Source organism: Notothenia rossii, assembly GCF_949606895.1.
Source record: "Notothenia rossii genome assembly, chromosome: 4".
Lineage (NCBI taxonomy): Eukaryota > Metazoa > Chordata > Actinopteri > Perciformes > Nototheniidae > Notothenia > Notothenia rossii.
Window position 1 is genome coordinate 8,836,205 of NC_136902.1, and position 27,997 is coordinate 8,864,201.

At 40.6% G+C, this 27,997-nt stretch overlaps 1 protein-coding gene across 1 annotated transcript; it reads left to right on the top strand.

Moving 5' to 3' along the window:
• Positions 1 to 229: 229 nt before the first annotated feature.
• c1qtnf12 (C1q and TNF related 12) lies at positions 230 to 27,997 on the top strand. Its single transcript, XM_079679521.1, has 8 exons — positions 230 to 2,041; positions 16,149 to 16,253; positions 16,412 to 16,523; positions 18,492 to 18,679; positions 21,121 to 21,229; positions 21,980 to 22,073; positions 25,837 to 25,915; positions 26,007 to 27,997. The coding sequence occupies exons 1-8, from the start codon at positions 1,862 to 1,864 to the stop codon at positions 26,103 to 26,105; spliced, it is 966 nt and encodes a 321-aa protein (XP_079535647.1). The 5' UTR covers positions 230 to 1,861; the 3' UTR covers positions 26,106 to 27,997.

Consider the following 27,997-nt stretch of genomic DNA (forward strand, 5'->3'; position numbering starts at 1 on the left):
ACAGTTATGGTAAATGCTTAACAAAGTAAAAACTTGGATACATGGTGTAAATAGCACAACACATGAGCTGTAATAGAAAACGAACTTCAATTTCAACACAAACAACCTGGATGTATTTTATTTTGAAGGAAAATATTCATAATTTCCGGCAACGTTCTGTTTACCTGTGGAAGACTTGACTGGGGTTAGGTCAGGCATTTGGACTGACGTGCCAGAGGAAACAGGAACTAGGGTTGCAGAAGTATGGAGAATGAATGGAGCCATACCGAGTCATACTGGAAAGGTAGTTTATTTGTTTGCACTGCAGGCTGCTGCCTCTGGGTGGCACTGTGTTCAAATCTAATAATATCAAGTGCAGGAAAAAGCAGTCTAAACATGCAAGATGTGAAGTGAAAAAAAACCTGGTAGCTAACATGTTATTTATTCTAATAAGAGTATGAGAGGGCGGAATTCCTTTTGGACAAATGAGCTGATTGCAGGAACACCCAGACCAATAATTTGTCCACATCAGTCATGTATTATTTTTCTAATAACCTGCAATTTACAGTGCTTCAAATATTAGTACTTACCTCAAATCCTTTTTTCCTAACAGAGCATTTAGAAAGTGAAACTTTGCTGAACATCAACACAGAACAAAACATGTTTACACTGTTGTATTTGGCAGGATCAGAGTTTTTTGGCACGGTTTTGAAGCAGCAGATTTCACAAGATAATGCCTCGGGGTCATAAAAAAGTGCATTTCTATTTCTTGCCTGGATGTAAACACAGGACTTTGGTAAATATGAAACCCAAATGACAGACACTCTCAGGCAGATACACACATTTTACACACACAACTTGTCTGCCAAAGAACCTTGAACATTTCACCTATGAGATAAAGCAGAGCTGAATAAGCCAGTGAGGTTGCCAACAGGGAGAGAAACAGAGAGAGGGAGTGGGAGAAGGGGGAGAAAGGGTGATGATAAAACTCCACTGTGAGCCCTCCTGTAAGCTCAGTCGGAGCAGAGGAGCAACTGAGACCAGAGGGACTAGGAAACAGAGAGCTACCAGACAACAAATCACTGCCTTCTGACGTGAAACTTGCACATGGCTTGATGCATTGTGGGAGATTTAGCACGAGTTATTTTAGAAGAGCTACCTGTAAAGTCTTGTGATTGCAGTGAGGAGTCCAGAAGAACATCACAACTTGACCTCATCATCTCCTCTTGGGCTTTGTCTTCACTCTGCATCCCCCGCAGGGTGCATGGTGTTCGGACACTCGTCTGCATCTTCTGGTAAACATTGCCAACTTTTTTTTATGAAGCTTTTCCACACAACTTTACTGGAGACTGGATCCACTGCTCAGTGTGAGAAACAGCAGGAAAGGGGGGGAATATTGCCATCCATCTCCAGCCCACCCTCAGCTTTTGGACGACCCCTCCTCTCTGCCTCTTCTTTTGCCCCCTGTACCCCCCCCCCCCCCACTCCCTCCATCCCTCCCTCCCTCCTTCTACACCTCACCCCCCAACAGAGCAGAAAGCGTGAAAAATCTCACTAATGGGTTTATTTGCTGTCAGATCTGCGCCGATCTGTCATTCCCTTGGACCATTCTGCTTGACACATTTCATAGTTGAGTAAGCCTCCTAGCTTTCTGGCTAGAGTTATAACACGGTGCCCCTGCAACGCTGGCTGAGCGCTCATCAAGAGGGAGAGCGGCGGCAGCAGTCAGTCTGACAGTCTTTTGGACGGGGAGTCCCTGAAGCTGCATTCCTACAGTCTCCTCTGAGTTTGTGAGCCTTGTGGGCATCCTCAGCTTGTCCTTTCGCAGGAGATCCGGGCGGTTTCTGCAGGGATTCTGGTGCTGATTTGACAGAGTGTGAAGATGTGGTGTGGGGCTGGGCCTCTGGCCGTGGTGGCTGCAGTGTTTTGGACTCAGTGCTTTCTTCTGCATGGGGTGGATGCCAAGAAGGAGAGAAAAAGGCCAAAGGAGGTCACACCACAACAGACGGAGACTTTCAACGCTACCATGTCCAACAGCGAAGAGGTCGGTGGAAGCGTCAAGGTAAATCTCAATATGAATCTGATATTTAAGCGTGTTGCATATCTGTTACATTCATGCATTTCTCCATTATGATGAAATTGCACACACAAGTGTTTGGAGTCAAGCTGCAGAAATGTGAGATATGTGCAGATTTCTTGTCAGCACAGGCAATATGCAAGGCAAATTAATGATGGCAAAGGTAGAAAGCTTTGGACAGACAGGTGTGCCCTGCCGGGTCAAGCTTCAGACAGTTAGACGGAGCAAAATGTGTGAAACGCCAAATGGATGACTTCCGAGGTATGCCAGGAATGTGGACATCTAAAAGCTGATCAATGCATCAATTAGTGCGCGCCGCGGGTGTCTCACACCAATTTCCCGGCTTAAGTGAACAAATCAGGATGTAGGAAAGTTACTAGTATCAGCCAGAGGGAGATAAGATTAGATACAATAAGATAAGATCATTAATTACTCTGAAAAAACCTGTTACGTTGACTTTAATCAAATGTATTATGTCAACAGATTTCACACAAGGTTAGTTGAAAGCAATAATATTAAGTTGAAATAAAAGATATTAGGTTCAACTTAATATTATTGCTTTCAACTAACCTAATACAGTTATGTGAAATGTGTTGACATAATAAAGTCAATGTCTAAGGTTTTCAGTCTAGAAGTTGCTATTTAAAAACAGCAATACTGCATTAAAGTGGTTCAATGTATTATACTGTATAAGCAGGAAATACAATCATAAACCAAATAAATCAAGTTGAAGAATAAGAAATAAAATTGTTTTCCGAGAGAAAAATGGAAAAAGTGATCTCTAAGTAAAAACCAATGTTGTTTTCCTTATAATAACCTCCAGCCAAACTGAATCACAGTGGTAAAATTCATTTTTTAAGCAGCAACAGTTGGCCCCTGTTATTTATTGGTTTCTTGCTGGTGTTGCATATTTGCGAGGGTTTTCCAACAGGCTATTTGTTTAGCTTCCAGCCCACCCATTATGTTGGCATTCTCATATAACTTTTCGCTGCCCTATATACCAGCGCTCAGCTCCGACCAGCCGCCGGCCTCCAACCGTAACCTTCCCCGCCTCAAAACCACGCGGTGAGGTCTCCTTTGTATCTGTAAGAACACATTGTAGGTGGTTGTGGCTGCCGGTGTTTATTTGACTTGGTTTGGCCCTGTTAAAGCAGAGGCTATGAAGGATGACCTTGTGTCAACCCTCAAGTCTGATGGAGACGCACCCCACTGGGGGGGCCGGGGGTGTCTTCACTAACACTATTTCCAGTGGTGTAATGTAACTAAGTATATTAAAGGGGACCTATTATGCAACTTGTTCATGTCTTTTCTACATCAACATGTGTCCCCTCTGTGGAAAGAGACTCTGAAAGTTTCAGGAACAAAGATTCTCTCTCTTTTTGTCCTGATCCATTTCTATAAAAACCTGTCTGAAAATGAGCCGATCAGATTTTGGCCACTTTATGATGTCATAACGATGTTTTGGCTTGAGTAACCATTAGCCAATCAGCAACCAAGGTAACCCCCTCCCCCCCACCTTATCACCTGAATCTCCTCCTAGAGCACCATTGTGTTCTTTTTAACCAAATATCTCTCAGAGGGGCGTGGGGAGGGGCTCCTTATTTTCATCTAAAGTAACAGACAGAGAATCAGCACTTTGGAAACAGGGCTGAAACAGAGGGGATTATGGGTAATGCTGCGATGATCTGTTTGGTGTTTGGAGCCAAACACTTCAGAGACATGTTTTGTATATATCTGAGACCTGTAATATATTGATGAAAAACAGTATAATAGGGGACCTTTAACTCAAGTACTCTACTAAAGTACATTTTTTAGGGACTTGTGCCTTTGTTGAGTATTTCAATTTGTGTCAAGCTTATGCATATTCATGGCGAGGAACGGAAAAGTGGGAATTATTTTAGAAAAGAAAAGGTAGAAAAATTCAAAAGCAACAGTGATGGAAGAAGTATTGTTACACTTACCTTAATACAAAGCAGTGGAGTAAAGTAACTAAGTAGATATACTCAAGTACCGTCCTTAAGTACAATTTTGAGGGACTTGTACTTTACTTGAGTATTTCAAGTATTTGCTTCTCTCTTTACTTCTACTCCACTACAATTCAGAGGTAAATATTGTACTTTTACTCCATTACATTTATTTGATACCTTTACTTTGGAGATTTGCCTAGATGTGAAATAAACAACACTTTTCATAACAAATACTGCACTTAACTTTATTTAATTAACATTTTCTTTGTGGTTGTTTTTCTTACAATCTGTGTTTATGTGCTTCATATACACAGTACACACCAAGGCAGATTCTTCGTATGTGTAAACCTAGTTGGCAATAAACCTGTTTCTGATTCTGAATCCGACTTCAGTTCCACCTGGAGTAAATCCACAAGCTACCCTGCAGTATACAAAGTCATTCAAACTATCTGGTAAACACTTTAATGATCAATCATTATAAAACATAACATATATATTATTCTGAAATGGACCAATCTGCACAATGACTACTTTTACTTTTGGTACTTTAAGTATATTTTGATGCTGATACTTTTCTACTTTAACTTGAGTAACATTTTGAATGCAGTACTTTTGACTTGAAACAGAGTATTACTACACTCTGGTACTTCTACTTTAACTTTACAAGATCTGAGTACGTCTCCCACCTCTGACTATTCCCCCTGGGGTCCCTCTGCCATGATGTAACTCCTGGGAAAGTTATAGGTGGGCAGATATTTAAAGACGATGTTGTTTCCCAGCCCATTGATTCTGTCATTCACAAGCCCCGGTCTGACTCCGCTGTGTCTGGGACATCCGATAGGGGCGGTGCGGCCCCGAAAAACTGGGGCAGCATGCCTATAAGCCCCTCACAAAGCCCCATAGAAAGGGTCCTGAAAGGGAACACCTCGGCGAGGATTAGCCCCCCGCGCCTCCCTCTCTAACATTCTTTTCATCTCCTCTCCCACAATCAGAGGGTAATGACATAATCACACTTAAGACGCAGTGTTATGCCAGATAGTGTCTCTGCCAAACATTGTCACCTCTGATGAGAACCTGAGCTTGACATCTGTGGAAGTGGTTGTGTTTAAGAGTGTATTTGTTGATGGCGCAACCCCCTTAAAAAAAGAAGTAGAAGAAGAAGAAGCATGCCACACAGGCAGTGGTGTAAAGGAACTAAAAGGATTTACTTAAGAGTACTGTACTTAAGTATATTTTTGAGGGGCTTTACTCGAGTATTTCAATGTTTTGCTGCTTTGTACTTCTATCGCAAGACAATTGTACTTTGATTCCACTACATTTGTTTAATACCTAACGATGTGAAATATAATCAACTCTTGAATCAGACTTTAGTTCCACCTGGAGTAAATCCACCAGCTACCCTGCAGTATACAAAGTCATTCAAACTAGCTGCACCGTTACCAGCTGTGAGAACACAATAAGGATTTTACTTTTGGTTCTCAAAGTATATTTTGATTCTAATACTTGTTTTACTTTTTACTTGAGCAACATTTTGAATGCAGGACTACAGAGTATTCCTACACTTACTTCTACTTATACTCAAGTACAAGCTCTGAGCACTCGTCCCACCTCTGCACGTATGGTAAAAAGTGGTAAAATTGCTTTCTTTGGTTAAATAATACGTTGATCCTATTACACATCTGTTAGATCCCAGAGAAAACAACACGTCGTCCACCCTCTTGGCGAGAAATGTGTGTTCTCAAACAAGCCAAACATTTACGCTCCACATTTACATGTTTCCCCCTTGTGCCCAGTGGAAACAGTTTCTTATGATGGCATACGCTTTCTGTCTGACCAATCCTGTGTGTGGGCTTCTGGCAGCGTGTTCTCCGCATTCCTCGGGAGATTTTCCCATTTTTGAAAGTGATCACAATACCGAGGTGTGGAGTTGTGCCGCCAGTGGAATTTCTCTAATGAGATGATAAGTGAAGTACACTTTCAAACAATCTCTGTGAACCGTCAAGTTGTACTTTTTTTTTGTTGAATGAGCAATATGTCAAAGGTGCATGTGTGTAAAGCCTTATTGCTCTGCTCTCCAAAAGATGAGAGGAATCTGTCATTGTGGAGCGGAGAGGGATCTGTGAGGGGTCTGTGATGGCTGTAATTGAGGGAGTCAAGTCAAACATCACGCCTGGCGCGTTGAGTAATGGCTGGGTTAAGCCCCAGGCGAGGGTTTTTGTTTCCTCTCTCTCATCCCCAGTGATGATTAATGCAGCAGTGTGTGGGACCTTTTGGATAAACTCATACATAAGAGACAAGGCCGAGTCCCACAGGAAACAGCGCCACTGTGAGAGCACACTCCTCTCCAACACTACTGATGGTGTGAACTACCTTCAGTCAGTGACCTCTGCTTTCAACATGTCCGACGACTAAAAAGTTCCTTTCACATTTCAAATGACCCAATGAAATCATGAGAGAGAAAGCAAAGTCTTTTCTGAAATCTACAAGTAACATAAACCACACACAGTGTTATGTTTCCCTTGCACAGACATAGAGCAACTGTTTTATTTGGATTCATTTTGATTTATAAATAGCTTCAGATTGATTCCAGATTTATCGCAATCCCTTAATCTTGCCTGATTCTTATCATGCGCCGGTCCTGTTTCTGAAACCATGATTTCCTAATGATTGCAACATTGCATTGGTCAACAATGGCTGTTTAATTAACAATGGATGATGGCATTTTAGATGACCTTCAAAATGCATAATAGTCAGTTATACAAAGAAAATTGTGATGACACTTAAATATTTAGTGTTGCAATTCCCTATGGAAAATATAATAGATTCCAAAAACATGATATTGAAATTACATTTTGGGGAAAACGCTGACTCGTTTTCTAGAAGAGAACAACAAATATATCAACTTTCTTTTCTGTACAGTGAATATGAAGCAACATCCAGCGTAGGGTTAGCTTAGCTTTAGCATAAATACTGGAAACGTAGTAAACATCTAGTCTAGCTATATCCGAAGCTAACAACATTTGGGGGTTTATACTTTTCGCTTGCACTCTGTTAAAAGCTCTGGTTTTTGTACACTTTATAAAAACAATTTAGAATCACTCTTTTAGACAGATATTGGTTCCTTCTAACGGCCCGTCTACACTACAGGCATGAAAAAATCTTGGAGCTGGGCGTGTCTGAAGCTTGGCGATTTTTTGCGAGCAACCAATCACATGAACCTCCCGCCCCCGACATACAAAGCAATAGCAATGTTAAAACGAAGTAAACTGGATATAAACTCTCCAAACAGGCGAAAAAACTATCAGTTTCACCCACTGTCTCTGCCACCTTCCTCCATGCCTGGTTCCTCCGGTTTGTATCCCGGTAAATAGTTCTGGTCGTAAAGAACCGGGTGATTTGCTACCGTAATATCTCGTTTGGAATATGAGGAAATGAACTGCGGTCTGGCTCTCCCAGCTTGCACGCGGTTTGATTGGCTAGCGCTCGCACTGCCGGGATTTGCATAAATGGGATTTGATTGGCTGATGCCGATAGATGCTCACGATGCTTGCAAAGCCATGCCATGCTCCCCACAATGCAGTTCGGCGAAGATGAAAAATCTTCTACGTCACCCCATTCAAGTGAATGGGCGAAGCGTTGAAAGCATTTTTTGATGCCTGTAGTGTAGACGTACCGTAACAGAACAAGGCTAGCTGTTTGCCGCCATTTGCAGTTTTTATGCAAAATAATGGTGCTAGCTGCTAGCTGGCTCGCTGTTTTTCCCACATGCCCCGCCCCGGAACCTGCGGTCTTCAGACTCTGGCCCCCCGCACCAACCTGTGAACCTTCGTGGACAGAGCCTTCAGTATGGCAGCCTCCACTCTCTGGAACGCTCTCCCTGCGGAGATCCACAACATCCCCACGCCTGACGCCTTCAAAAGGGCCCTCAAATCCCATCTGTCTGCCAAGGCCTTTGGCTGTTTTGTTTTGGCTGTATAACTGTTCGTCTGACTTCCTTTTGTTTTTGTTATGTTTGTTATGTTTGTTTATACTCCTGTTCTTCCTTGTAAACGACATTGGGTCTCATGAAAGGCGCTATCAAAATCCAAATTATTATTATTATTATGCTAAGCTAAGTGTCTGCAGCTAACTTCAGATTTACCAAAAAACCTGATAATGGTACTGATGTTACATCCTGTTCTCGGCAAGATTGTAACTATTTCCTAAAACACTGGACAATTCCTTTAAAAATAAAGGTCTTTGTTTTTGGCATCTATATATTTTTATTTGCGTTATATGACTTATGGTTTCTGAGTTTGTCACATTACACCAACTACTTAAAAGTTGTAATCCAACACAACATAGGGCAAATTGGCTGCTTTACAAATGTTAGAAAAGAAACCAAACACCATTTACATAGTATACCTATGCATCATGATGATTTATATAAAAGGAGGCGGGTCTAATGACTTCTTACCTGACATGTTGCCCACAGTCGAGCCACAGGGCAAACCTGGTCTGGATCCGGATCACTGGAGCTTTTCATCAGCTCGTTCTACCTACCACAGGGAAAATGAGCACTCACTTCAATCTCAAAGCTATAATTCGTACACAAAACAGATGTCACACATCGTTCAAAGTCTTTTTCAGCGTCTATTGCTTTTTTATGTCTGGAGGAAGCCAAGATTGTCTTGGGTGATCTCTTGAGCATAAACACAAATGTATTCACTTTCTCTCACACATCATAAATGTATACACACCTTCTGTTGGGACAACATCCACCATGTTATAAGAAGCATGTTCCACTGTATTATTATATAATAACTATATTTCATTTACACTTCCAAGTCGTGTTTCTTCAGCATGTGTTGCACTAATAACAGCATCCTCATAGTCTGATAGAGTAATTATGTTTTGCACACGGTGCTTGCCAATTGAGTAATAACACAGTGTGAGAGGAGTACAGAGTCAACATTGCATGCCTAACTGTATTTAGCTCGTCGGCGATAAATCTTCAAGGCAATCTGTGTGTGTGAAGTGCAGTGGGGGGGAACACGGCGGGGGGGGGCATGACGACTGGGATGCACGCAGGTTAGCAGGATCCCCTCGTCCTGCCTGGGGATCCCTGCCTGATCCCAACCATGCGTGGATGACTGCACAGGGAGCAGTGTGGAGATGGGAAAACAAGGGATTAAAGAAGGCTTTCCATCATCCTGTCCAACCTCTGAAACCTGCCCGTGCAGCTTTTTATATTTGCAGCAACAAAAAGGTTTCATGTCATCCTGTGTGTGTGACAGTACTGAGATCTTATACTTGAGTAAAAGTAGAAGTACTCAGATCTTATACTTGAGTAAAAGTAGAAGTACTCAGATCTTATACTTGAGTAAAAGTAGAAGTACTCAGATCTTATACTTGAGTAAAATTAAACGTACCAGAGTGTAGGAATACTCTGTTACAAGTAAAAGTCCTGCATTCAAAAGGTTACTCAAGTAAAAGTAGAGACGAATTACCATCAAAATATACTTAGAGTAAAAAAAGTGAAAGCACTCATCAAGCAGATCCATTTCAGAATAATATATATGATGTGTTTTATAATTATTGATCATTAAATTGTTCTCAAAGCTGGTGAAGGTGCAGCTAGTTTTAATCACTTTGTATACTGCACTGCAGGGTAGCTTCTGGATTTACTCCAGGTGGAACTCATGTTTGATTTATGTGTTGTTTATATTTCACATCATTAATGCAAACCTGCAAAGTAACTACAAAAACATTTAGTGGAGTAAATGTACAGCACATGATTTACCCCTTGAGTTGAAGTGGAGTAGAAGTAAAAAGTAGCAAAAAACGGAAATACTCAAGTAAAGTATCAAAATTGCACTTAAGCACATTTCTTGAGTAAATGTACTTAGTTACTTCCCACCGCTGGTGTGCGAACAGGTAGACGAGCAGATGACACAGAAAATAGATTAAGGTATGTACCCAAGGAGGAATTCAGGAGCTGCCTCGATGGAGTAGAGTTTCAGCGTCTGGTGTCGGCTCCAGAACATGTTTTAACAGTGGTGTTTGTGTTTTTGGTGGCATGCAGCCCCAGGGAAATATTTCTTCTTTTATTGCTTTAAATAAATTCAACGCAATTTTCTCCTAACGACATGACAAATACACTTGAAGTCATGCATGTAAAAAGAAATAAACCATGCCAAATTAAATGATTTTTTTTAACGTAATAAAAAACTCCTAATGTGAATCATCAGCAATTATGAATTCAGTAATTGATCCAAAGAAAACTCTAAACCCCGCTTTGCTTTCGACTAATAAAACAAACTGTAGATTTTTATTGTGTGCCATGGGTACACAAGAAAAGTGGTGAGAGCAACTCAGTGTAGTCAAATAAATATTGTGGTTGAGTACAATCTTGTGGTATTTGTACTTGAGTATTTATATTATATGCTACGTTAGGACTCTACATTTTTGAGTACCTTATTACTCAACAAAGTTTATCTTGCATGTTTGTAAGGAGAAGGCTTATTTTCTTTGTGCCAGAAAGTTAATATACCTCTCCAATAATGATCTGTTCAATGCAAGGCTCCAGCTCGTGGTTAGCTTAGCTTAGCATAAAGACTGTGAACAGGGGGAAACAGCTAGCCTGGCTTTATCCAACGGTAACAAATCAGCCTGCCAACACCGCTAAAGTCACTAATTAACACGTCATTTAACGAAGGGGTTGTGTGATGGACTATTTCTTGGCTGGGCGCAGTAACTTCCTGGGGTCTCTGCTTGTTCACTGGCAACTACTCTAAGGTTGTGTAACTGTTGGATAGAACCAGGCTCGCTTTGAGGCTCGACCTGTTTCCAGCTAACAATCCACTGGTATCAACTTTTCTTGTGAATTTCTCTGCCAGAAGTGTATTTCCCAAATTGTTTACTTAAAGAGGCCCTATTGTGCTTTTTGGGGTTTCCCTTTCCTTTAGTGTGTTATATAAGTTTTTGTGCATGTGCAAATGGTCAGGCTAAAATCTGAACGTAGGGAATTTCTCTTCCAAACACTCCCCCTTTGCGTGAGACGCCTCCATTAGATTCCTTTGTTAATTTCTGTAACATAGTGACATCGCTACTGTATGTAACACTCAGGCTTCTATTGGCTAGAGCTCAAAACACATTGTACTTGGTAGGCTAAGGGGCGGGACATCTCTAAGCGATTGACCAATCACAGCAGAGCCGGCCAGCTAACCAATAGGCGCTTTCACACCAACTACTAAGTTCCCAGTACTTAGTTCGTCAGAACTATCGCGTTCACAATGGAATAAGTCCCTGAGGGAGGATTAGTCAAATGAAGCCGCTGACGTCACTTCTTCTTCTTCTGCTTTGGGTTTACCGGCAGGCTGCAAACAACTTCACGGCGTATACTGCCACCCGAAGTCCCCGGCCGGAAGTCCCCGGAGTTGGCGACTGGCTTCAGTAGAAGCTGCTGGGACTCCCAGCAGCTTCTACTGAAGCCTTCCGGGTAAATCGCCAGAACGCCGACACCTCCTGATCTCCACCACTCCCATGTTTTCTTTTGCATTGCCATAAGTTATTCTCTCTCTGTTGGTGCGCGGGGCTAATGCTAATGCTAATAATGCTAATGCCAGCAAATAAAATGGCGGCTTCACAAAACTTTTCAGAGTTTTACGGGGCATGGTTTGCAACTCGCCCAGCCAATCAGAAATTGGAACCTTTTTCTCCCAGGAAAGTCCCTGCTCTCTAGCAGGGACTAAAAAGGGGGGAAAAAGTTCTCATGAACTATCGGAACTAAAATGGAAAAGTACTCCGGTGTGAAAGCTCCTATTGAGAGCGGACTGGGCTCTGGTTTCAGACAGAGGGTGAAAAGAGGTGCTGCAGCACAGGCAGTATGAGAAAAATAAAGAGCTTTATGAACATTAAAGCACGGAGACATGTCCCAGTAGAGACACTAAATACTAATGTGAACCTGAGAAAGAGCGGTATATGTCCTCTTTAAGTCCTTAATCAAAAAGTAAAAGTGTGCTTACATCTGATTCATAATTGTCAAGAATCTATTGCTTTCATAAACACTAATTTGTGTATACTAATGTAGACAATTTGGATTAATCAATACAGTAAGTACAAATGCTAAATTATAAAAATAAATACATGTTATTGATTTAAAGGCCTCATATTTAATAACTTCATTAAAAATGAAGGAGAAGGTAAAAAGAAAAGCGAGAGGCAGAGAAGAAATAATGGCAGGGCGTGATCTGTTGGGGTTTGGATGCATTTCAGGCCAGCTTTGCAGGATGGGTTTGGTTCAGTATTATTAATTCTTCCTGCTCACACACACACACTGTTCTCTGACTGTAAAACATTGAATGCAAGGCTTTTCCTTGTGATGGAGTATCTCTACATTGTTGTGTTAGTGCTTATACTCAGACCCTGGACACAATGCGCCCCATTCTTAAGATCTGAAGCCTCAGTAATGTGTCATGATTTAAATCTCCGTCAACGAAGATAAACACTGTCTCGATGACTTACAGTTTCTCACCTTCAGACAGAACGCCCCGACACATTCCCTCGGTCCGTGCTGGAGAGGCGTGCGCTCACACCTGCTGACAGACGAGGCCACTTTGAGGCACTCGTACATCAGCGCTGATCAAAGCCAGAGCCCTGGTGTTCTTCATCAGCTCTCAGACTGATACCTGGGTCTGATTCCCTCCCCACTTTGTTCACCATTTGTACGTGCTGATACAGAGCTCTGGGAGGGAATCCGACGTTTACTGTATACGCCACGGTCAATAGCAGCCAGTGAGAGATTGAATGCTCCTGACAGGTTTTTTCTGTGTCATCAAGCAATATGGTTTTCATGTGTGCAGTCTTTGATGTTTTCAGTCGAGACGGAGACTCACCTGCATACAATGAATCCGATTTTCTTTTTGGCATGTTGTGTGAGCCATCCCAGCTGTCACTAAATAGCGTATGTTACACTCTGACAGTGCTTAAAACAGAAAATGGAAAAAGCTGAGCATTCCTTAAGCTGATGATTGGATTATTTATACAATGATTTGCTGTTATTTTTCAGCTCAGAAATGAAGGTAATAATTACCTTGCTCATAGCCTGTCTTCCCTGAGCACAGAAAATCCTTGAGGGCAAGGTTTTAATGGTTTAATTACAATGGCGTGTTTTAAAGAGGATAACAAGCCCAGAGTACGGCTGATTTCCTGGAAATGATATGCTGTTTTATTATTATGTAGGGTATGGCTAAGATGTATAATTATCAGTCACATGTGTGGGCCAACATGTTTCATATCTCTGGAACAGCAACACGATGATCTATGACACTGATTTAACAAAATATACGTGGAGCTTTTTGAAAGAATCAGCGCCCACTGGCTCTCATAATTAGGTGGGTGTCTTCACAGTTTTACAATCAATCCCAGTGGAAATGTACTCCAACTGCCACAGGCGGGGAATACTACAGTAGTACGACTCCAGCACCACCGCAACCCCCTGCCATCACTCGTCAACACGTTAATATTTGTTCAAGCTTACAAGTCTGGTATGTTAAAGGGGCCCTATTCTGCTCATTTTCAGGTTCATGTTTGTATGTTGTGTTTCTACTGTGACATGTTTACATGATTTCAGAAAGCTCTTTATTGTTCTCATACTGCCTTGGCTGCAGCACCTCTTTTCACCCTCTGTCTGAAACCAGAGCCCAGTGTGCTCTGATTGGTTAGCTGGCCGGCTCTGTGGTGATTGGCGCTTAGAGATGTCTCGCCCCTAAGCCTATCACCGATAGTGTAATAAAAAGCGTTATAGCGACCAATTTAAAGAAGTAGTTTGGGAAATACGATATGCTATAAAAATGAAGCCAGTTAGCTAAGCTTAGCATTTCTCACAAAACAATTGCTTTTATGTTGATGTCCAATCATTGTTTGTGGTGAAAGCTACAGGTATATTGACCAAGAAAGATGAGTTCCTGCACTCGTGGAGCCATGCTATCAGTCCCTACATGTACCAGGATACTTTGCACAAGAGCCATTGACTTCAAGCTAAAACATAGCGTCGCAATTTTGCATATTAGGGTAAAAAATAAAATAATGGAGGCGAGTGTAACGAGTGTACACAGAAACATTGTCAACAGCAGCCTTTTACAGTTTCACTCTTTCTGATGTTACCTTTCAGAATAAAAGCCCAACTCAAATGAACTGTGCATTTCGATAAAAGGTCACCCAACACTCAACATAAGCTTTTAAAAAAACAGAAATAAACAATAGTGAAAATTGGACCAATCAGATGGACTGAAACACAACTGGTGAAGAATACAAGAATATTAATGTAGCTCTGTGACCGCTGGATGTGTGAATATCAACTGTTAATGAGTTAGCCATACTTAGCTTTAGAGGTGATGATATACACCAATGTGGTGTTCACATGTCGCCCAATAACTCAGTAATTGCAGGTTTAAGTATTTCCCACAATATCAAACTTTTCTTGTAAAGCTTCCAGAGCTGGTATGTAAATGAATATGAGAAATTGAAATGTCAGAGGAAAAAGCGGTTTATTCAACAGGCTCCCCGGCTTATGGAAACAGTATTGAGTAGAGTAAAAAGTATTTCAAGTCTTGACCAAATCAGCCTGGCTTTTATTCGTTTCCAAACCTCAGAATCACAACAAAAATACAGAGCGATCCAATGCACAGCCGGCTCAGCGCCTGTTAAGTTGTTTATTTTGTCTGCTGTCAGAGAGAAGAGAAAGTCACAGAGAGGGAGGGAGGGAGGGAGAGGGGGAGAAAGAGAGAGAGGCTGCTGCAAAGTCTGAATATTTAAAAAAAACAGCTTTTATTCCAGTAAATTGAAAAGACAAACAAGGAGTAACTTTGTTGTGGCGGAACAAGAGGCAAGTCTTTAACAGTGAAGAAAGGGTCATGTTAGTTTTGAAGTGATCCGTGTCCCGCTGCCAACCCTAAACAAATTCCATTTCAGGCAGCTCACCTCGTCTTTATCTCCTCTTCTATCTTCACTGAAGGCACTTGACATTTGTAGGGAAGGGTAAGATTCAAGCTGGAATTCTTTCAACTTCACATTTGACCAAAATGAAAACATGCCAGTTGTTGCATAAAAATGTTTCTTCCAGTGAGTTTTTCATAGACTGCGTTTTTCTTATCTCCAAACCAGATCCCAGTCTCCTATACAGTAATTTATTATTAAGGAGTCATTCGAGATAAGAAGATGGCGCATTAGGAAACAGACTAACAATCTTAAATCAAAACCCACCCTGGTTTACATGCTGTATATACATTTGTTATCTTGTTTATGACATTTTTCCATCATTACATTACTTAAATAAGCAAAGTTAATACAATAAAACACTTGTATGTCTTTCGATGACGGAGAAAGTGTTGACTATTCTGACATGTTGTTATAAACTACAGTAATTGACGTCCACACACATCACACGTATAAGTAGTAGACTCATTTTTCACCAGAGAGCTCATGGAAATGTTCATGCATGTGCCGAAAAGAAATTGCGGGTTTGTTTACATTCATCCGAGCTCTTTGGGCAAATAAGACCTGACGTGGCACCTGAGTGAGTTATCTGGGATAAAGAAATAAGCACAGGGTGAAGCTTTCGGGGAAGAATGGTGGCTAAACTTAGAGGGTGAATTTTTAAAAAAGCCTCTTTTCAGGAATTGCAGTCGGAGAGACAGAGAGGTTTCCTTGTGTGACCTTCTTCAGAGTCTGGCACCAGTTAATTGTATCTTAAGGCAAGACTTTTCCAATGATAGTTGGAAGAAGTTACTCTGGATTTGGTTCAGTTTTGTAAATGCGTTCCTTTGCATCATGCCTCAGTTGGGCAAAGTTATTAAGAAATACAACTCATAATGGATCTGTATTTGAAAAGCTGTAATTATTGAATGAGAACACAGTGTGATGGCGGTAGCAACGTCCACATCCTGGTTATTAAAATCTTGCCTTCCAATAACGGGACATGCCTTTTTTTCATAGGGTCTTATTTATTTTATTACAACCATAAAAAGTGTGATTAAAATAAATGCCTTCATTATTGGTTATACTGTGAATGTCCTTGAAATCGATTTATGCTCATATTTTCCTATCCTATGATTAACTCTGGGGTTTTTCTCTCTCTGCTGCAGGTTTCTGACAACCAGCGGGTGGATCCACTGGGATCATGGATGGACTTTGTTAAAAGACCTGTTGGCAACTTTCCTGGAAAGTGTCGCAAACGCAAACGACCCCTGGTAAACCCAAGAGATTGATTGTGTGTCTTGCAGTTTTTCAAACAAGTGTACATGATTAATGAGCGTTGGTACTTTGCAGTGATTGGTAAATAAGACATCGTGATTTTGAGATTGAGTTGGATGCATGACAATGTTTTGAATGTTTTCCCTTCCATTAGCCCGGCCCCCCTGGTCCTCCTGGTCCTCCCGGCCCTCAGGGACCTCCTGGATCTCCTGGAGCTGAGGTGACCCAGGAAGTCCTTCTGCAGGAGTTCAAAGACATGATTAAAGGTAGACATGTGTTCGTTTTTCCAACCCGGACACAAGTCGGCTCATTCATTCATTTTTAACCTTCAGGTTTAAACATATGGATGTGCACTTATGTATGTCTGCCACATTATAGTTTGACACTTATTAATATTCACTTATATTCTTTCACATTATTTATAAAAGTGTCAACACATTTCATGAGGATTTGCATCCTTTTACTTCTTGTGTCCTCCTTCATACTTTCTCTTTACTTCTGACTTAACAACAACAACAATGACAACAACGACATGTACATATCGTTTCCAAAGCCCTATTTAACACGCCAACACTAGCATAGTGCTGTAACGTCGTTCAGTTAAATATTACCACATATGGTCCACCACATTTGAACTCACCTTTTAAGTGTCTATATTATCCATTTTACACTCATTCTGTATATACTTTTGTATATATCTCGTATTTAGACACTTGTACCTATACATTGCATTGCACTTTAAAGGTCCCATGTCATGCTTTTCCGGTTATTACCCGTCCCCTTGTGTGTTATGAAGGTTTTTCTGCATGTAAACGGTCTGCAGAGTCACAAACCCTCAAAGTACACCCTGTAGCGAGTAAAACTCTAAAACAGAAAAGATCTGTCTATGCTGCCCCAGAACGCCTCGTTGGAGATTTCTCTTTTTCCATTGTTTAATTCTTGGGTATAGTGACGTATTTCGGGCAGAGTAACGTAGCGTACCGGCTCCGCAGATTGGTCCAAATTAACCAATCCGCGGAGCCGTTACGTTTTGACCAATCCGCGGACTTCCTCACACACACACACTCGGTGGGACGTTGCGAGGCTCCCAGCCAGGCTGCGGGTGTGTGTTCGGGCTGGGTTTCGCTGTGTGTCACTGTCTCGCAGACGCCCACTAGGCTCATCAGTAGAAATGGCCATGAAATGGGCCCTTTAAAGCTTCTCACGCATTTCTGGTTAGATGCTTACTGTATTTCATTGTCCCAGAACTCAATTGGAATAAAGTCTAATCTAATCTACATTTGACCATATTATCGAATAAAATCGATGTTAAAATATCACTCATCAACAGCTTGAGCTTCAATATCAGGATCCATGTATTTATGATCCTCTCCAGAATGGAAGTAGTCATCACACACAGAGCATCAACTAGTTCCTGAACAGTGTCCTTCACATGCTGATATCCAAGAGAGGCAGTTACACAGTCACAAGATGGAGGAATATCGGGTCTTGTAGGTAATCATATCCTGTCATGTACAAAATACTGAGTTTTTTTCAAAATGTTGGCTTTTTTCAGAAAATCAAAAAATTCTGACTTTTTCTCAAAATCAAAAAATTCTGACTTACTCTTAAAATTCTGACTCTCTCTTAAAAGTCTGACTTGTTCTCAAAATTCTGACTTGTTCTCAAACAATTTAAATGTCTACTTTTTCTCAAAATCTCAAATGTTTTACTTTTTCTCAAAATCTCAAAATTCTGACTTTTTCCTCAAAATCTCAAAATTCTGACTTTTTCTGAATACTTGTTAATGTTAATAATCACTCGTCACCGGCTTGAGCTTCAATCTCAGGATCCATGTATCTGTGACCCTCTCCAGAATGGAAGGAGTCATCACATACAGAGCATCAACTAGTTCCTGAACAGTGTCCTTCACATGCTGATATCCAAGAGAGGGAGTTACACAGTCACAAGATGGAGGAATAGAAAGCAGTATTCAATGTTTACTTCAGATTAGCTCCACGTCAGAAATGAGCATGCTTGTCATATGTCTCTCTCCATAGAGGCTGAATCATCATGTTAATCACATAGCTATCATATGCCTCAAACAGTCCTGATGCTCTTCTAGGTAATCATACATCCTGTCATGTTCACAGCTACGTAGGGCTTTTGTTATCATGTGTACTCTGATATTGGAAGAGTACATTCAGTATTTTCCCAACACTAACTGTAGAATAACGTGGATGTGTTTCCGTCAGAGGCCACAGAGAGGCGAGCAGCAGCGTCTCTGGAGAGGCAGGCGAGCCCCAGCCAGCTCCCCACAGTCCTGCTCACGCTGGAGGGGATGACCTCGTACCGGAGGATCGAGGAGGCTTTCCACTGCAAGCTCAAAGGACCCGTGGTGGTCGACAAGAAGACTCTGGTGGAGCTGCAGAACTTTCAGACAGTACGTTTGTTTAAAGGTCACCTATTATGCAAAATCCACTTCTTCACGTCTCTTCTACATCAACATGTGTCCCCTCTGTGGAAAGAGACTCTGAAAGTTTCAGGAACAAAGATTCTCTCTCTTTTTGTCCTGATCCATTTCTATAAAAACCCGTCTGAAAATGAGCTGATCAGATTTTGGCCACTTTATGATGTCATAACGACTTTTTGGCTTGAGTAACCATTAGCCAATCAGCAACCAAGGTAACCCCTCCCCCCCCCTTATCACCTGAATCTCCTCCTAGAGCACCATTGTGTTCTTTTTAACCAAATATCTCTCAGAGGGGCGTGGGGAGGGGCTCCTTATTTTCACTCTGCTGGAGCTGCAGAACTTTCAGACAGTACTTTTTGAATTGAAACCACCAAGTAAATGTTTAACCTCAGAGCACATTAAAAGAACTGTGAACATTCACAAACACACCTCCGCCCCTCAAAGACTGCCACCACTACTATTTAGAAAAATGTATGGCTATTGTACTTGCATCCTTTGGTTACTATAACCCTTTGTGTACAACACACAGTTAGACATTTTAAATATGACATTGAATTTGATCTCGTTGCACTTTCATTGCTACTACCTCTGCTTTTACCACTCTTATTTATTAATATATTTATTTGTGTCTATTTTTTACTGCAGTGAGAGTTGCCGAAGAAATGTCGTTGTACTTTTTATGATGACAATAAAGATATATTCTATTCTATTCTTTAAGAACCAGTTCAGCTTTGGTAGAAAAAGAAAGGTTTTGGCTAATCCTGCTTCAGCATGGCTTCACGCTTTGTTTCTGACCCATTTGCTTCTCTTTCCTAACTGTGTTTGAAAGAGCGAGTGTTTGGTAATCATCGCTTAGTTTGCATGTGGGGGAATTACGAGAGGATCATCCCCTCTCTGGTAACTGGCACTGGCAAAGCGTGCACTGCCTCTCCGAGACCCAGACTGGCTCTCTGGATACAAATATCTACTTTTTCAATTATACACATCACTTTCTGGGCAGCGTACAAAAGGCACTCTGTCTCTGACTTGGAATAAAGTGTGGAGAGGACAGAAATAGACACTGTTTGAAACGGTATGCTGTAGTGGAAGAACTATGCCCCGTTGGGATGGGCTGTCATGGTTTCAGGAGGGAGGATTAGGCTTTTCCAAACTGTTTAACATGCTAACACAGCACTTTGTTCGTACAAGCGTGTTACATATGGCTTTGGAAGGGATAAGTACATGTTTTTGCAGTGTCATATTTAAAGAAAAAGAAAGCCAATTAAGGACGTACATCTTCACCAAATTGGTTCCATAAGCTTGGTGACATTTGCAGAATTTCCACTGCATGATATTTCACTACACTTGACTCAGTGTTTTATGGTTTTTACCAACACTTGATTTGGGTCAAACCAAACCATTCTATGCATTACATTAAAGGTGGGGTAGGTAAGTTTCAGAAACCGGCTCGAGATACACTTTTTGTTATATTCCATGGAATGCTCTTAACATCCCGATAGCAATGAATATCTAAAGTGCTTTGACAAAAAATCCATTAAAAAAATGTCATCTGTGGAACCCGTAATACTGTAAAAACTACAAGCAATCAGTTTAACCGGCCCGGCCAAACGGATTGGATTGCCGCCCTGTCTGTCAGCCTTCCATCTCGTGCACGCACAAATGTATCTCGTGCCCTCATTGGGCGTGCCATCATCGGGCGTGCATTGCAGCAGTACTTCAATGACTCGCCAGCAACAGGCGGCCACTTTCACCATGGCAGAGTTAGGTTCAACATCGTCTACTGGTCGCGAAAGAAAAAATGTAACGGAGCAAATTAAGAACAAAAAGAAAGTGGAAACTAGGAGAAGTCAATATCGGAGTTGCTTTGGCTGTGTAGTATTGCTAACCTAGATGTGTTTAGCTTTGCCTGATATGTAACGTTGCTGCAGCCTGCTCTCGCGGAGGAGGTGCTCTGTAAGGAAGTCTGAAGGAAGGGGCGGATTCTTTTTGGCTGTGTACTTTCACATTTTAGTGCACTCGAGCCGGTTTCTGAAACTTACCTACTCCACCTTTAATGCACACAATGTACAGAATACAGTTTTCTTTTTTTATTACTGCCAATTTTTATTCCATATTTTATTCCATTCTATTTCTGTGTAAATAGTGCTTTATTTTGTATTATTTCTTAATATTTTTTAATGACGTTTTTATGTATGCACCATGACATCAAGTCAAATTCCTCGTACGTGTAAACTTACCTGGTAATAAACCTGCTTCTGATTCTGATTCAGGGTAAACGAGGAAATAGTTGAAGCTTACTTGGTGAACTGTAGCTGACCAAGTGAACCAGGCCGGCATATTAGCTCTCAGAGAATGAATGAATTAACACTCTGAAATGTAAACGTATTAACTTCATGTCTCTGTGCTTTCAGCCTCCGGCCAAAGGAGCGTTCCTCAGAGGGTTGGGGATGGACCAGTCCACCGGGAGATTCACGGCTCCCATCACTGGGATCTACCAGTTCTCTGCTAACGTCCACATCGGTAAGTCACATTCACTGTCTTATGTGGAGTATTACAGGACATATACAAAGGAAATAAGAGTCTAAACATGTAAAGAAACAGTCCTTAATTGGCGTAATTTGTGTATCATAGGCAAACAGTGTTTTTACGCTGTCTATGTCTGACTTTTTAACATTTCCATCTGACCAGGTTTAAAATGACAACCCTTTAAAAGGATCTTAAATACATACATGAAACATGCATCACAACTGGGGTTAAAGCAACATGTCCCATGCAAAAAGTTAAACATCTTCACCAATTGAACTTTTAGTAGAAATGTAAATAAAGAAATGCATTGTTCTTGTTTTGCCTGTAAAGCGAGTTATTCCTATTTTAAAAGTATGATGAGGAACAATGAAGAAAATATTAGCTTTTATTGAGAGAAGAGGACCATTCAAGGAGGCAAACGTTATGATGTCCAAACATTTACTACAGCGAAGACGCTAGTTAGCTGTATATACAACTGCGGCTTAAATTTGAGTAAACTATCACAGTTTAATCCACGCCTTATACGTTTACTTTATTGGATTTGGAAAAAGGGAAAAATATAAATATACAGATCAGGACACGGAGAAAAGCAACGTTTGAAAGGCGTGTTGTGTCGAGTTACTGAGATTGGACTGTTCAGCTGTATGGTTTCAGTTGCGGCCTCTTAAATGGGATATATTTGTTTGTGAGCAATGCTCGAGACATTATCTCCATGTGATTGTGAACATGTTTCTCTCCTTACAGACCACAACGAGGTGAAGAGGAGCAAGAGTCAGCTGAAGGCCAGGGATAATGTTCGGGTGCTGATCTGCATTGAATCACTCTGCCATAGATACACGTAGGTATTTTGTACCATTCAGTGTCTTAACATGCACACTACAACCTGAGTATGGATCAGATTTGGGTACATGATATACCTGGCTATTCTTCTCCATGCAAACACATGATGTTAACACTATCAGGTGTTGATTATCTGTGTGCATTTTGTCTTGACTCATCAACATCTCAGCCTCTATGTTCTCAGGGTGTCCGCGGGGTCTTAAAAAGTATTACAAGTTGATAAATCAATTCAGCGAAAATGAAGGCTATTAAAAAGTATTAAACAGCAATTTCCAAGGTATTACATTTTGTAGCTTGTTTCCAATAAGTATATAAATGTTCCAAAGAGGTTGTGTTCTACACTCTGCCTGAATGTAATCATTGCGTAGGTGTGTAGTGTGATTCTGTGTAGTTTATTTACGGCATCCCGTTGGATTTGACGTCATCTGAACAGGACATCGCACGCTCACTGCTCGATAGCGCGCGAAGGTCCGTTTACGCCGGTTGCTAAGCAACATCGTTATGGGGAAATGCAAGTTTGCGTCCAAATGGTTGGAAGATAAGGAGGAAGGACAATCAATACTGTATATAGTCAATGTGAGGTGAAGTGTGTCGCCAAGGTAACCGGTTAGAACTCCAAGTGGAGATGAGGTCTTAAAATGTATGGAAAGGGTCTTCAAAAAGGTCTTAAAAGGGATTACATTTGACTTCAGGGTTCCTGCATATACCCTCCTGGTTCTGTACCAACGGCCAAATGAACCTGGTTTCTGTTGTAGTTATCCAGATGGGTGTACTAAGAATTGAGTTTAACGGTTTAGCAAAGTGATGTTACGGCGGTGACACTGTTAAACCGTAGATTGTCACGGTTAATATTGCTACAGATTTAATCTCCTTCTGACCAGTTTATGCTTCGGGTTTTTGAATGACGTCGGCTTTAAGAAACACCTTTCGCTCATCACCATCCTTTTGGTAAATTGCGTCGTTAAAATAAACAGCTGAACTTATTCCTACGTATCCTTCCTTATGGGACAGTGCTATATCGCTAATGCAATTCTTGAATGAATACTTTGAAAATGTGATGCATCATATTGAGCTCTTTAATACGAGTAACTATTTAATTTACAGCAAAAGTGTTGCTTTCTTCTGTTATATTTTTGAAAGTTTTCCTTGTAGCTCTCCATTCTGACATATTTTCCGTCGATTTTGTGCGACCAAAGACCCAAATGATGCGCCAAACGTTGCACTTATATGTGAACATGCATATACAGTAGCCTCATGTAAATAAAACCTTAGTTGACAATGAAAGTAGATAACCACTGTAAATAGCCTTATGAACTCTAGAATCAAATAATAATTCATTCTTTAACTAACACTGTTTCTTACCTGAATAGTTTTTGGCCTTTGATCATGACTTTAGCCGCTCAGTCATTTAACCTTTTACCACTAAAAGTTAATACAACTGATCTTGGAGAACAATCATCTAACAACTACACTTTCTTGACATTTTTATTCTGAGAAATTCTTTACTTTCCCTGTGTGACACATAATTGATTGGTGTTCAATGCTGCCTTGACCGTCTCCAGTATTTATGAGCTGTTAAAGGTGTTGTTTGTAACAGTTTGTGTGGAACCAGTTTGGCATTTCCTGTATAAAAGCAGAGCAGGTCTTTAAAGGAAATGTCCTCTCACTTGGATCCTTCGTCCCTGTCGCCTAACTAATCTTTACAGACTCACCTTTGACTCTTCAGGCAGCCTGTTTTATTCGGCAGCAGTGCAGTAAAATGCCCTTATTGGGATGTGAGAGGGAGATAATGAGGTATCTAATACAGCATTTCTACTTGTGCAAATCCAGTGGAGGAAGGTTTTGAGTTCTTTCCAATATTTCTATTTACATAAAGTCAGTGAAAACTGCAAAAATGAATTGCTCCCTAAAGTCTCCCCCGGACTCTGCAGAGCTCCACAGCCTCTCTCCTAGCTTGGTACAATTAGGGGAACATATACATAATATTCTTATGATGGCTTACTTAACCCAAAAGAGTCATTGGTTTTTACTTATTTCGAGCCAAAGCCCCAGAAAGTCTCGCCCTCCCACACATGAAAATGCAGAGAATGTGAAACGAGGCTCATTGTGATGGCAGTTGGAGTGAAGACCAACGTGATTGATTTGCCATAAAAATGTACCATTTTCCACTTAACAGGAGCCAGGGCTCTCCCTGTGTGGTTAAAGCCTGTCGAAATGTTACAACCAGCCATACAGGCTCTGAGGGCAGAGGGTTGATCAAGAAAAGTCGCATTTGGGAGGCTTTCTTGCTGAGAGTTAGAGAAAAAGACCAATGTGATGTTTATACGCTCAATATGAAGCTACAAGCTGGAGCCGGTTAACTTAGCTTAGCATAAGGACTGGAACAGCAGTAAGCAGCTAGCACTGCTCTGTCACAATTACACAGTGTTATGTGTACCGCCCAAAGTTTACAAAAAGAGATATGACGTTTATTTGGTGAGGTTTCACTGCGGATTCGAATATACACAATATGGCAGGCTAGCTTTATCTCCCATTTCCTGTCTTTGTGCCAAGCTAATTTGGTAAACTGCTTGTAGTAGCTTTTTATTTCTAAAGACAGTCAATCTTATGTGAAAAATATGTTTCTCATTCAATTCTGAGTAAGAAAGGAATCAAGCATATTTCTTATGTCGGAAGATGTTTTTAAAATGAGCAATTAAACAAGTTCTGGGTCTCACGTTCTTGACTAATATTTGCTGTTTTGAGGGCATTGGCGCATCCAAAGGCGAAAATATAGCGAAATGTGTTGCATGACCCTGATGGTGCTGTCATAATTGTCAAAAAGTTGATTCCGAAAAGCTGGACACTATCAATATCTTGGCTGCCTAACAGAGGTTACACAACCATTCACAATTGCGGTTGCTTCGGTAAACACAGCAGTATACGAATATAAGATATATATATATATGAGTTATATTTATATTTTCTTCACTATTTGAGTTATGTACCACTATTCCAACACAGTCTCACAGCATTTCGTGTTAAAAGCATGTAAATAGAAGGAAAAACAGATAAAAAAAATTACAGATTTCAGTATTCTGACACAGAACGATTTTTAGAAGCAATGTATTTCTATTGGTAGTATGTTTCGTGCCTGCACCAAATAATAACAAATTAGAAGGAAAAAAAGATGACAAAAAATACAGATTTCAGTATTCTGAGGCTCTGAGCCATTTCTCAGCAAGAAAACTCTGACATTATACAATTTTAAAATAAAAGGGTTAGGGTAAGATATTGAGTAAGAAAATGTTTTTATGAAACACACAGCTATTGGTATTCCAAGACCCGAACGGACAAAAAGACGTGGAGCAGGCACGAAACATACTACCAATAGAAATACATTGCTTTTAAAATCATTCTGTGAGACACGAAAAAAATGCGACATCGTGTTGGTGAACACGAATCGATAGATTAAATTAATTTAGTGACTATAACACGAAATGCCGTGAGACTGGGTTGACTATTCTGGTGTTGATAAGAACCTATTGTGATTTGTATAGTGTTAATTGAGCTGTCTAGAATGATTTGGTACAGTTAGCTGTAGCTCACTAGCTAGCGCTCGTCATTTCCGGTAAGGGTACAGCAGGCGTGTGTGATTTGACTTTGTTCAAGGGAAGTATCTGAATAGAGACAAAGCAAGTTCTTGACGATTGAAAATGTGACTCAGATCTTTTGTAAAACACGAAATTAACATCAAAATGTCCTTCTTTTTGTGATTGCAGCTCCTTGGAGATGATTGTTGGCTTAGAAAGTAACAGCAAGATATTTACTGTCAGCGTTCAGGGGCTGCTGGAGCTCCAGGTGAGCAGCACACTTAACAACACATCAACATTAAATATCTGTGTTTGCGTAATCTTTTCTTCATCACTGTTGTGTTTTATTTCCTCGGCAGGTCGGGCAGTACACCTCCATATTTGTGGACAACGCAGCCGGCGCTTCAATCACAATACAGAACGGTTCAGATTTTATGGGCATGCTGCTTGGTGTATAGCCCGGTAAAATGAACAGTGGCTAATCCAAGCCATTCCACTGCTGCCAATTTAATTTTGTCTTTTTATATTTGTATTTCAACGGACTGCTTAAGAGCACCATCACACAGTACCAAACCACATGGGAGGTTTGAAGGAAGGAAGCGAGGCTGACATGGACTTGGCTGCTTGTCAGATGGTGAGAGGACAGTGTGAAGAACTCAAGGACTGAGTTGGTTTTTCACAGTGCGACACTGCCACTCCCCTGAGGACTGTTACTTCACCAATAAAGTAACCTGAAAATAAGCCGTGAATATTACTGTAACAGTGTGTGTTATCATGCTTGTTGAAGACCTTTGCAGTAAGCCAACTATCAATGTTATTAATGTTCCCTGGATAGATGTAGGAAGAGCTGGGGAACACTAGAAAGTACATTTGTGTTTAATGTATAGTGGACATGTTAATGCTTTTTTCTACATGACCTATGTACACATTCATGTTCTTTTTAATCATGGATTAAATCTCACATTTATAGATGTTATCTGGTACATAGACTGTGAGTACACTGGACAATGGAAACATGCTCAACAGAGAAAATACGGCTCAATGAGATGTTGTCCCACAAATGTAATTATTACTTTTTTTTAATATAACTATATCTTAATTTTTAGCCATGCTAACACCGTGGCAATGTCAGTCGTTCACACCAAAGTATCTCACAGCTTGTGCATGTATGGCAATGACATTTTGTAAGCCTGACATTCATGATCACAACAGGATGAATCCTACTGTCTTCACTAGAACTATAGTAGGCCACACATTTTGGTACCGACATTCATGTCCTGCTCAGGAAGAATAAGGGTTAAGGCTTGCTAAAAGACGAAGATGGTTAACATTATACAAGCAAAACATTGAAAGCGAGTGTGACCAAATAAAAGATGCTAGCATGACTGTAGACGATTATGGCGTATTCACATTACAATGGAAAAACAAAGGTGTTGCGTAATGTGTCTTTCGATAATGAGATCTGAGCCCACTGGAAATACTCAACTGGCCCTTTAGACTTTGCAATGGCGTCCATGTGGTAGATTGTAATGATGGCGATTTAATGATGGCAGTATGCAGTACATTAAGAATGGGTATTCAGCATGTGGTATGCAGTACATTAGTGTGTATTCTGAGTTCTGACAAAGTCCAGAAGTCCAAGTCTCGCTTTACTAAACAATGCTGGTGTTGTTAGCACTAGATTGCTGTGTTTCATAGACTCAAACAACGATTTGTGTGAATGCTTATATTTCACCAAGCCAATATCTGTTTTGTCTTATCTCCATGAGGTGATATCTATTGTAATTTGACACTTCTGAAAAGGTTGAAGTAGGTAAACGGCAATTGGCGTTCACCAAATTTGAACTTTCTGCGCTTTCCTGCTCTGCGCACTATGAACATCCTCAAAAAGCTCACACAACATACAGGAGCCTTTCAAGGCGGTGGCACATGCAACAGTTTTTCCGCTATAATCTGAGTATGGCTTTAGTTTTTTTTTTTTAAATGTGTCCGACAAATCAAGTGACATTTACTGAGAGAGCTGTAAGAGAACATTTATTTTTACTTCAAGATTATTTTTACAGTATTCTTTGCTATCATTTATCATCTGTTTTATTTTTTGTATTTTATCCAATTCTTGTCATATAGATGTTTGTAATTTATAATAACTAAAACACAGGTATCATTGAAAGCAGTGACATTTGATATGGTATTTATATTCTAAGGAAATGTATGAATCACTTGTTGATTGAAACTCTCGTGGACTCCTGAAAAACCAGATTATTGTAAAAATAAAATTATATCTTTTTGCTATTTTTGTATTACCCATACTATGCTGTAATTTGAAGATTAAACTTTTTTAAATGTAAAA

Coding starts and splice junctions, on each gene's coding strand:
- c1qtnf12 (XM_079679521.1), top strand. CDS start 1,862: ATGTGGTGTGGGGCTGGGCCTCTGGCCGTGGTGGCTGCAGTGTTTTGG. Junction 2,042..16,148: donor AGGTCGGTGGAAGCGTCAAG/GTAAATCTCAAT, acceptor TCTCTGCTGCAG/GTTTCTGACAACCAGCGGGT. Junction 16,254..16,411: donor GCAAACGCAAACGACCCCTG/GTAAACCCAAGA, acceptor CCCTTCCATTAG/CCCGGCCCCCCTGGTCCTCC.